We start from the raw sequence: 11,070 nt of genomic DNA, 5'->3' as shown, positions 1-11,070 counted from the left end.
AGCATTGATCTATGACATAAAATCCCAGTGAAACACAGTGAAGAGTGTGGTTGTAGCATCACAAAGTGCAAACAGGAGGTTTTTGCTTTTGTAAGACACTGTGTTAACTGCTGAACGAACACATGAAGATCACCAATCACAGAATGCAGAGTCAGGACTTTAAATAGATCACCCTCACCTTCCCGTTGACAGGCCGTGGCAGACTGATGGCAAAGTGAAACGGAAGGTTATGGATGATTTGGGGGACAAACCCCAAGAGTTTCACTCTAAAGAAATGAGAGAAAGGCATCCATCACTTGGAAAACTCGCATCATTATCTGAGAAATGATAGATTAAACAGTTACTACCTCTGACTTGTGTGAAGATGTGATTCAGCAGTTTGGCTTTTGGAGCACATCTTCAATTACAGGGTCGTATCAAGACAAAAGAAAGTTGCAATAACTGTTATTTTTCCGTATTTCGTTATCCGTAATCCTCTTTCTTGAAGCACCCAGCGGGAACGCAGCACATGTTTAATAAACACAGTATGACAGTGAGCTAACACCTGAAAAACATGGATGACGCACCCAGTGGCTTAAGCCAGACATCTTTAACACCTTACCATTACAGCTGATGCTCATTCAGGATCTGGTCGGCTCTTCAGCTTGATGTTTTTCTCTTTTTATCAGCCTGTGAAACATAACAGCATATCAAAGGTGACCAAACTTAAAAATTGTGGGGGGGAAAAAAAAAAAAATCTGTGGGTGAAACTTTACTCACCTGAGCTGCAGGTCTGATGAAGGCGGTTTGATGATTTTCACGAACAGGAAAATGGTCGGGAAGTCCCTGATTGCTGGTGTGGTGGTCCTTCTGGTGGCCACCGTGAGCCTGTTCTTGGGGGTCTTCATGGGCTTAGGGAGGAAAAACGCGCCTCCCCCCTCAGACTACTTCTACTCAAAGGCCGCCGTGGCTGCTGATGCGGGAAAGTGCTCAGAAGTGGGGAGGTAAGAGCAAAGCCAGAGCGCATATGTTGAGCCATGTGTGTGTGTGTGTGCTTCTCATCCGGTAAGTGCATTCTTGTGTTTCCAGGGACATTTTGAAGAGAAATGGCTCAGCTGTGGATGCTTCCATCGCCGCCCTGCTATGTGTCGGCCTTTTGAATGCTCACAGCATGGGCATCGGGGGAGGGCTCTACTTTATAATATATAATGCTTCCACAGGTGAGTGCGTACAGCAGGTCAAGAGGTCACAAGTGAAGAAAAAGTACGGGCACTTTCCTATCACTCCTCGCTCTCTGCCGAACAGGGATAGTGGAAACGATAGATGCGAGGGAGACAGCGCCCATGAACGCCACCGAAGACATGTTTGGCAACAACACTAAACTCTCTCGCACAGGTACCGACTAGCTGTGTGCTCGCAGAGTGTTTTCCAGCAACAGATTGCATTTTTGCTTCTGTCTCTCCTCTTTAATCCCTAACAGCAGGAGAAGGATTTAGGGTGGACATATTCTAGTCTTAAAGTTGTCCACCCAGCTTCTGAGGAGTACTCTGTCTTCTGCAACATTCCTGTCACCTCTCTTGCTCTATTTATAACAGGATCATTCAAATAAAACAGCAACAGCTGTTAAATATAGACAAGCAACAATGCTTTGTGTGCTGTTACTTTAATCAGGAATGTTTGACAAAAACACAATTTGCTTTTGCACGACAGGTGGATTATCCATAGCGATCCCAGGAGAGATCCGAGGTTATGAGATGGCACACAAACGGCACGGCAGGCTTCCCTGGAAGGAGCTGTTTGAGCCCAGCATCGCTCTGGCTCGGGACGGTTTCCCCATCGGGAAGGCTCTGGCTCACGCCATCTTTAAGAGCAAAGAATCCATTCAAGGAGATGCCAACATGTGGTAAGGGGGAACAGAAAGAGTTGGCTTTGACATTGTGTTCATTAAAAAAAAACCCAACTGCTGCATTGTGTTGTTCAGGTAAATGCTGGGTTCATGCTGTTAAGAGAAGGAGTTGGTTAGTTTTAAACATTGGTTCAAAACCCCCAGCTAGAGAAGATAGTAGAAGGAGCCTCATCATTGTTCACCGACCGCAAATTTGAATTATGCAACAATCTGGTCAGAACCTTTTCCAACAGGAAAAATAAGATGGCAAAATGATTTTGTATAATAATGTAAATGTCAGTGGGTTTGTTGTTTGACTTTAATTAAAACCATAGAGTAAATTTTAACATTTACACTAGCCTTTTAGCTGCTAAATGATTAGCTCAAGTTAGCTGTGTTCCCACTTGCACCAAAGAGTTGGTCATAAATAGAGACGCTTAACCGACCATTCCCCGTGGCGGTGCCCGGCCCGCGGCGCCGTTCCCCCATTTGTGACTTCTCACTGGTATCCAGCTTCCTCCCATGGCTCAGAAACATGCATGCTAGGTTAGCTAGCCCCTCTGGACAAGTCACCAGTCTACACTGACTTCATTCAGTCAAAGTCTGAATGTTGAAAATCGTTAGCTATGATGTTAGCAAACAGTTAGCTAGTTAGAAAATAGTTAGCATTTGATAGCTTAATGAAACAAATGTAATGTGTGGTGTGAAGTAAAGTCTTCCACCCAACCCTTAACATCTTTAAACAGCATCATTTTCTCATCTTGCATTACTTGTTTCATTGTGTCAAATAGGTTCAGTGAAGTCATTTCAAGTTTTGTTTAAAATGGCGGTCGGTTAGTAACCATCAGGCTCCTTCTACTCTACTCTAACCCCACAAACCAGGTCACAATGTTTGAACTAATGTGTTTGTTTGGAATGATCCAACAGCCTGAACCCAGCATTTGAGATAAAGAAATAATAACCCAGCAGTATTTTATGGGTAATAATCTGCATACACAGGAGCTTTTTCTCTACTGAGGCTTTGTGGGCTCAGGGTTCCACATGTTCAGTCATGTCTTGCTGTCTTTAATTTTCTCTGTCTTCAGACACTTGTAACATCTTTATTTTGTTGCATTTTTTTTTTTTTTGTGGTCATTTTCACAGTGAGGTGTTCTGTGATTCTGAAAAGAGAATCCTGAAAGAAAATGATATTGTTAAATTCCCAAAGCTGGCTGAGACGTATCAGAGGATAGCGGACGAGGGGCCTGATGTGTTTTATAACGGGACCATGGCACAGAGCATCGTGGAGGACATCCAGGCGGCAGGTGCTGTGCTCAGTGTGTTTACTTTTTTTTTTAAAGATTTTATTGGCTCTAGTGACCTTTATTTGACAGTGAATTGACAGGAAAGAGGGTAATGAGAGAAGGGGGAAGACATGCAGCAAAGGTCGCCAGGCCGGGAATCGAACCTGCGACAGCCGTGTCAAGGACTAAGGCCTCTATATGTGGGTTGTGCTTAACCCCTGTGCCACCACAGCACACCCCAGTGTGTTTACTTTTAAAGTGAAAAGAAGTGGTGATTAATCAAAACAGACATAGAGGAGCCCTGATGAAGTTGCACAAAGTCTTAAAAATAGACCTTTTATTTGAGTAGGATTAATTACATGTGGGTGGCAGAGTTTCATTTTGTCATCAGGGCAGCACTCGGTCATGTGTTATACAGAAAGAGCCATCTTTCATTTTATTATAAACAATATAAACAACTTCTCTCTTATGTTTTCCTCTGCAAATTTTCTAAAGGTTTCTGGTATGAGAGCAAGACAGCAGCAGAAGGTGGCTGAGTTTATGTCTGTCGAACCATTTCTTTGTTGATGTGGCCATGTTTTAGTACACTTCCCAATTTTGACGAATTTTCATGTAGAGCCCACCTTTATTTTTATTCAAAACATGAGGAGAAACAGAGCTACAACGTCACAAACCTTCAACCGTACTTAACGGTTCCCATGAGGCGGTTTTCCACATATTCCTCCTTGGTTTTATGCTAAGTCCATCTTGAGGGATTTGTTATAAAAAAATTTTTAAAAACAATCTTAATCTTTGAACAAAACACACTGTTCCACTTAAAATTCCAGTGCAGCTTCAACAACATCACACTCTTACATTTACGATGATAGGACAGAGATAGCTTTTTTCCAACATTAACACTATCTGATTGGCAGTTCTGTAGCATGTCATGGCTGTTACAAAGATTTGTTGAACCCAAAATAATACTCTTTGCTGCAATTTTCTAAACAGCAAACTTTACTTCTCCTACTATCTTAATTTGTACCTCAAAAAAACAGAAGGCGAAGGTTTGCTAACTGCGTGTCCTCAGGAACTCTGATGAACTTAAGTTTTATTTATTTCTAAGAGATGACAAAATGTCCTAATACAAGATAATTTACTCAAAAAGGGTGGAATTTTCAACATTATTCAAGCAAACAATTTACAAGAAGTAGAGTAAAACAAAACCAACTTGAAGCGCATTCTCAGCGGTTTCATCTGTGTTCCAGGTGGCATCATCACGCTCGATGACTTGCTGGAGTACCAGCCTGTGCTGAACGAGAACCCTCTGAAGCTGAACGTTGGGGAATACACCATCCACGTTCCAGACGCCCCCTCCAGCGGGCCAGTGCTGGCACTCATTCTCAACATAGTGGACGGTGAGCAGGCCGGCTGAGTGCTTGGGCAGCCATGCGGAAGAAAGGATGTCAGGTTTCCCTAGGTCATCCCGGGAATGTTTCCCCGCCTGCTGTGGAGGCAGAAAACACTTGCGCTTGCCAGACAGAAATGGACCCTCACAGCAGCTCCATCTGTTGTAGCAGGGAAGCTGCGTTCCCAACGACAAAGAGATAACCTTGCAGCATTAATGTTGCATAAGGGAAAACTAGGACATACCTGTAGACTCGCAGCCATTGCAAGTAATGAAACAATTTAAGTAAAATGTGAATATATAATGATATTCATAGAGAATAAAAAAGCTAGAATAAGACGTTAAAAATTCTGTCTGTTATTAGGAAATGTTCACAAGTTGATAACTAGTCTGATAACTTTCTAAATTATCCCTCAAAATGAAAGTGAGTCAATCTGGTTTAGAAAATCTATTCGTTGTACTCGTAAACCTAAAACGCATTTTCCAGCAAAGGAAAAAGTTAGGACACCTCTACCTTCCAATAACTAGTGATGACACCTTTGGATGTAATACCTTTAGTGAGACCCTACTTGTAGCCATCTACCTGTCTTTGACTTTGGAAAGTTTGTCCCACCCCTCACTCTGAGCTGAGAGACGTATGAGGGGTTTCTTTCATGTTCAGATTTTAAGTTACTCTCAAAAACATCAGGGTTTAAACTTTGACTAGACAAAGAGTTTTCAAATTCTGCATTTTTATCCAATTCTTGGTGGGTTTTGGGCGGCTATTGTGTTACAGGGTACATCTCCAAACCAAGACACTTCAAAATAAGTGTTAGGTCCTTTTCTGGAATGTTGGGTTTAGTTTATACCAAACAAGTTCTCTGTTCTGGTGTCCAACTAATTTTTCTTTAAACTGATTTGTCCAAGAAAAAAAAACAACAAAAAGAAGTCCTGGTCCTGGTCTATGTTCTCTCCTGCAAGCTGCAGTCTGACTTTTATATCTTTCTTGGAGAGCAAATGTTTTCTCCTCATCTCCCATAAAACTTAAACATCTAAAGTTTCTTTTTTGATCAAATTGACACCCGCTTGCATATGAACGAGAGTCGTCTGTAGATTCTGTAATAACATTTTAGGATTTTTCGAGACTTCCTTTAGTTTCTTGTGGTCTGCTTTTAAGTTTCTTGGATGGCCAGAACTCAAGGATTTCTGACCATTTAACCTCATTTAGAGCAGCAATCCTCTGATCATGTGTACCTGATGTGATATTAGTGACAGAATTAATCTTTTGGTGTCCTATTTGAACAAATGTAATTTGGGGTTTCCAAAAGAAGGTTTTCCAATGTCTTTTCTTCAGCATGTCTGGTAACAATGGAATTTGTCAGCACTGTCAACACTGATCAAAAAGTCATCTGTGTCAAAATATGTTAGAAAATATATGGTTTCTATGTATATTTTATTTCATTTTCACATAACTGCATAACTGTATTGTTTCTGTTTTTGCAGGGTACAACTTCACGGACACAAGTGTCTCAACAGCCGAGAAAAAAACTCTGACCTACCATCGCATCGTCGAGGCTTTTCGCTTCGCCTACGCCAAGAGAAGCAGACTGGGCGACCCCCGGTACCTCAACATTACTGATGTAAGCTCGCCCAATTCATGCCCTTCCAATTGAACTGGAACATCAAGTGCTTGAGAGCCTCTCATCATCACGTCCGCTTATTTTCTTCTCGAACACCGACTTGTTTTTCTTTTCTCCACCGTCTCAGCTGATCCACAACATGACCTCAGACTACTTTGCTGACGGCATACGGAGTAAAATTACGGATGACACAACCCACCCAGATAACTACTATGAGCCAGAGTATTTTGTTCCAGAAAACCACGGCACAGCTCACCTGTCTGTCATAGCAGAGGACGGAAGTGCAGTCGCTGCCACCAGCACCATTAATCTATAGTGAGAGTCCTAAATGTTCAACTTTTTAAGACTCTTGATTTAGATAGATAGATAAACAAAACCTTTCTAAGAGTTGCTTTTGCTTCGCAGCTTTGGGTCTAAAGTCATGTCTCGGTCCACGGGAATCATTTTCAACGATGAAATGGACGACTTCAGCTCTCCGTACATGACCAATGGATTTGGGATCCCGCCGTCACCCAACAACTTCATACAGCCAGGTTTGACCAAATCAACCAATCACATTACAACAAACCTCAATGTGTTTTCTCGGCATTGTGTGTGACGTACCAACAGCGCGGCGAATGATTGTGATCTAGAAGAGAAAACAATCTTTTCACGAAAATTCGAAACGTCTGGTTTGAATTTGTATACGGCCCCCTCTACCTTCGCACCCTTAAATCAAATCCAGTGACAACAAAAGTCGCCTGATCTCAAATGGAGTCCACCTGTCCGAAATGTAATTTCACTGTAAATACAGCGGTTCTGTGAGGTCGACAGAGAAAACAATGGAGTCAACAGATTCACATGGACTCAGGAACACAGCAGCAGGTCAGGGAGGAACTTGTGCAGAATTTGGAAGCACGGTTTGATGACAAAACAATTTCCCAGGCATCCGGAGTGTTACGGTCCAACCAGTAAGGCACAAGGACAAAGGTATATATATATAAAAAATATTTTCTATTTATTTTTCAAAATATTCTTCACAAAAGATTTTCAACAAATCTCAAACATATAGCAAAATGTCAACTAAGGCACGCCTAACTCAGGACAGCAAACCAAAACTGACCTCACACGACGAACACACAGGGGGATTTATACACAAAGGCTGGCCTGCACAAACGAGGAGGGCTGGGAGAGAAGACAAAGACAAACAATGCATAAACATAAACAACTAATTCAAACCAGCACATTTTGACTACAACACAACTGTAAGAAACAAAACAACCTATCACCAAAAATATTTGAGCAGTTGTGCTATTAGTAGAGAGAGAGGCAGATTCCTCAACATCAAGTCCCCTGCTTCCAGGAGCCTGATGGGTTGTTCCACTTCCTGGTTTGCCTGTCAACCAGTCCTCTCTCCCCCAGCCAGTCCTTCAAACTCAGCAAAACAAAATAGTCAAGGATTCAAATAAACAAAAGGTGTTTACTAAATGTGTGCACCCATAATAGTAAACTACTCATTGCAATAACCACCACAAAAAAGAGTGAAATTCTAAATGTATCGTGTGAAAAATTCTAAATATATTATGTGAAAACATTTAAATAAATACTGACACTGGGGAAAAGATGGAGGAACCTCTACACGGAGACATCTAAAACAGGCTGTTTCTGACTTTGAGAACTGCAGTTGGGTATTTGGACAAAATCCCAAAAAATATACATAAATGCTTGTCATTGTAACACGACCAAAAATGGCAACTTTGCAAGGCACTGTAGAACCACTTTCTGTTTCTCTGTTGTTGTAGGTAAAAGACCTCTGTCCTCAATGTGTCCAACAATCATCTTTGACAAAGACAACAAAGTGAAGATGGTCGTAGGAGCATCTGGAGGCACAAAAATCACCACGGCTACTGCTCTGGTGAGTATGACTCAGCCGCTCTCGTCTCCTGTGGATTCCCACTCTGCGTCCTGCAAAACTTATGGAACGTGTTGTGGTGGCAACAGGTTATCCTCAACTCCCTTTTCTTCAACTATGACCTAAAAAAAGCTGTGATGGAGCCGCGAGTTCACAATCAGCTCAACCCCAACATGACGGTGGTGGAGCAGGGCTTCGAAAAGGTGAGCCAGGCATGGACGCAGCGTGCAAAACGACAGGAAAGAAAAGAAAAGTTAGCAGTGATGATACAAGGTCAAAAGACCTTTCGGTAACTTCTCTGCGGTGAATCTGAAACTGGTGTTAGTTTGCTCTAAAACTGTTGCAAAATCTCATTGCAAATACTGCAAGACTTTTAAAAAGGCAGAAGCCTAAAATGAACTTTCTCTAAAAGTAAATATAACTTTATTCGGTGCATTTATGCAGCGCAACAAGTATATATTATATTTAAGCATTTTTACATCGTAAGACTTTCCCTCTTGAAATTTGAACTCCCGTCTACCTCAAGAAAGAGTTTGGTTGGATTTGCTCTCAATTGATTTTTTTTTGCACTTTTGTTTTTGATATTGTTTTGGTTTACCAACTTATTATGTTAAGGTATTTTTGTAGATACCTATAAACTTTATCTAAATTTTGTTGTAGAATTTAACAAAATTGTTTGAAGGTAAAAACACCTAAAGTTCACAAGTTTGATGAAATATCCAAATTAAATAAAAAGTATTGGTATCAGTATCGGCGATACTTGCCTTCATTTCACTTGATATCAGATCGATATCAAAATATGCAGCATCGCATGCCTCTAATCTATAGCAAATATTCACACGCATATTGTGTGTGATACAATATGCATTGTATTCACATACATACAATATGTGAATACAATAGGTATTCACAATATGCTTCATTTTTTCAAAAGCATTATTGAAAAAAAAAAGATCGTTTTCAATAATCGTATGAAATTAATTACTCTGTATCCGCGCAGAGCGTCCTGGAGGGGCTGGAACAGAAGAACCATGTGACCCAAACACTGAGGACTCCGGACTCCGTGGTCCAGGCCGTGGTTCGGCAGGGAGAGCGTCTCTGCGCGGAGTCCGACCCCCGGAAAGGAGGCTATCCAGCCGGATACTGACCCTGTCCGGTTTCCCTCAGTGATCAGTTTCCACAGAGACTCTGACAGAAACAGGAAAATGAAGCTATGTTTACACTACAGAGACGCCTCTCCTCCGCTGCAAGAACATGGGAACGGACTCAGTACTAAGACCTGTTTTTCGGCAAAACTTCTCCTTATATAAATTATTTTTGTGTGTGTTTTAAAGTAAAGTAAGACGTCGTGGCCAGTATAACTCTCGGATGCTGGTCAGGAAAAGAAATTTTTAGGGATTTAAGCAGAAGCCAAAGGTTCCAAGTGGATCTATTTTTAGCCGGACAATCACTGATGAAGCAACGCAGCTGTATTTCCAACGAACGCCTGATGAAACCAATGTCAACTTTTGGCAAGTTGCCACTGCGGCGTTTTAACCTGTTTTGCAATATAATGATAAAAAGTAATTCTACTGTAACTTATGACACTGGAAAAGACGACTACAGGTAAAACGCTGCAGCGCCAGCAGGTATGATGAGTTCAGAGCGAGGACTTCTTAGGTGGCTCCGCCTCGAACCAAACCGGAAGCTCAACTTGTTTTCTACTCCACAGTGAAATTGTTATTTCTTCATGTTTAATATCGTAGAGAGGTTAAGTGAATGTATAGCATCTTCCGAAATAAGAAAACATTTGCAGATATATTTTTCTAAACATGCATTGTTCCTATGCTATGTTTTGTTGCCATGCTTGTTATTAAAACATCGAGAAACAGAAATGTGTGTCTCATGTGAGAGCTGAAGGAAAGCGGAGACTGCATTTCACCCTGAAGGCATCACCAAATCATTTTGACACTATTTTCACTCCATACACCACCACCATGGGACAGAGAAGTTTGAGACACGCAACACACCCGTAACATCTCCAAAAGGGTTTACAGGGCCTCCATAACGTTTCCATACAAACTTTCAATACTCTTGTTTTTAATGTTATTATAAACATTTTCCAAATTGGGTTTTATATTTCTTTAAACTACAAGTCAAAATAACAGCGTTGAAGTTGGCTTCCGATTCATCATTGTGGTAAAAGGTTATATCAGGTTTTGGCACCAGGAAAAGCAGCAAAGTTATACATATATATATATATATATATATATATAAAGACCAGTCTGGGATTTAAAATCACAGTTTGAAATCTAATATCTTCACTTCACAAAAATAAACAAAATTGGTAAGTTGCTGCTAAATACCCTACTCAAAAACTAGGAATCCGGTTTAAAAGCAAGGAGCTTAAAGGCTGGGAGGCAAACAAACAAAAACAGCAACGCAATGTTCTTTATTTGAATGATTGTGTTTCTCTAGCAGTGAGCTGGGAAGAAATCTCGAGTTGTGGAGAACCCTTGGTAGTTATCCAAGTAAGAATCAACAGGAAATATTTAGTTTTTATCAATTTTTTAAGAACCTTTTTGAAACTAGAATTAATTTAGTCTTGGAGACCCATTCTTTTTAGTAGCATTTTCTAGTTACTCAGACTTGGAAAATGATAAAAAATCATCTTCCAGGCTGTTAAACACTGTGTTGGAACAGTAGGAGTGGTATTTACCTTTGCATATATTATTATAGTAATTTGCAATTGTGTTTTGCATGTTATGTTTTTTTTCCCCATTTATCTGAGGATTTAGAGCCTTAGGAAGCCTCCAGGTAAAGCCTTGTATCATAAATTTGAGGTGCTTTTTATTTTAGAAAGTTAATTTCTTACACATTTCCAAGTAAATTGCTTAGTTATAAAGTGGGAGGCTTGTTTCTATAAATCTGTTTGACAAACGCCCCGAGTAAAAAAAAAACAACAACAAATCAAAAACAATTTACACAAACTAAATGTAATTTCAAAGTCAGTGAACACACACTCCTTTCCCTCCTGTACACCTGAA

The 11,070-nt window shown here is 40.7% G+C and overlaps 1 protein-coding gene across 1 annotated transcript; it reads left to right on the top strand.

The window, feature by feature from the left end:
• Nucleotides 1–756: 756 nt before the first annotated feature.
• On the top strand, nucleotides 757–10,341 carry ggt1a (gamma-glutamyltransferase 1a). The gene is given in 12 exon segments (XM_028034473.1): nucleotides 757–983; nucleotides 1,069–1,199; nucleotides 1,285–1,374; nucleotides 1,690–1,882; nucleotides 3,008–3,168; nucleotides 4,395–4,544; nucleotides 6,017–6,153; nucleotides 6,281–6,468; nucleotides 6,559–6,686; nucleotides 7,935–8,104; nucleotides 8,107–8,247; nucleotides 9,045–10,341. Coding segments are annotated over 12 exon segments (1,830 nt in total). The 5' UTR covers nucleotides 757–789; the 3' UTR covers nucleotides 9,192–10,341.
• Nucleotides 10,342–11,070: the final 729 nt, after the last annotated feature.

Source organism: Xiphophorus couchianus, chromosome 12 (genome assembly GCF_001444195.1).
Source record: "Xiphophorus couchianus chromosome 12, X_couchianus-1.0, whole genome shotgun sequence".
Classification (NCBI taxonomy): Eukaryota; Metazoa; Chordata; class Actinopteri; order Cyprinodontiformes; family Poeciliidae; genus Xiphophorus; species Xiphophorus couchianus.
This window is presented reverse-complemented; position numbering and strand designations above follow the sequence as displayed.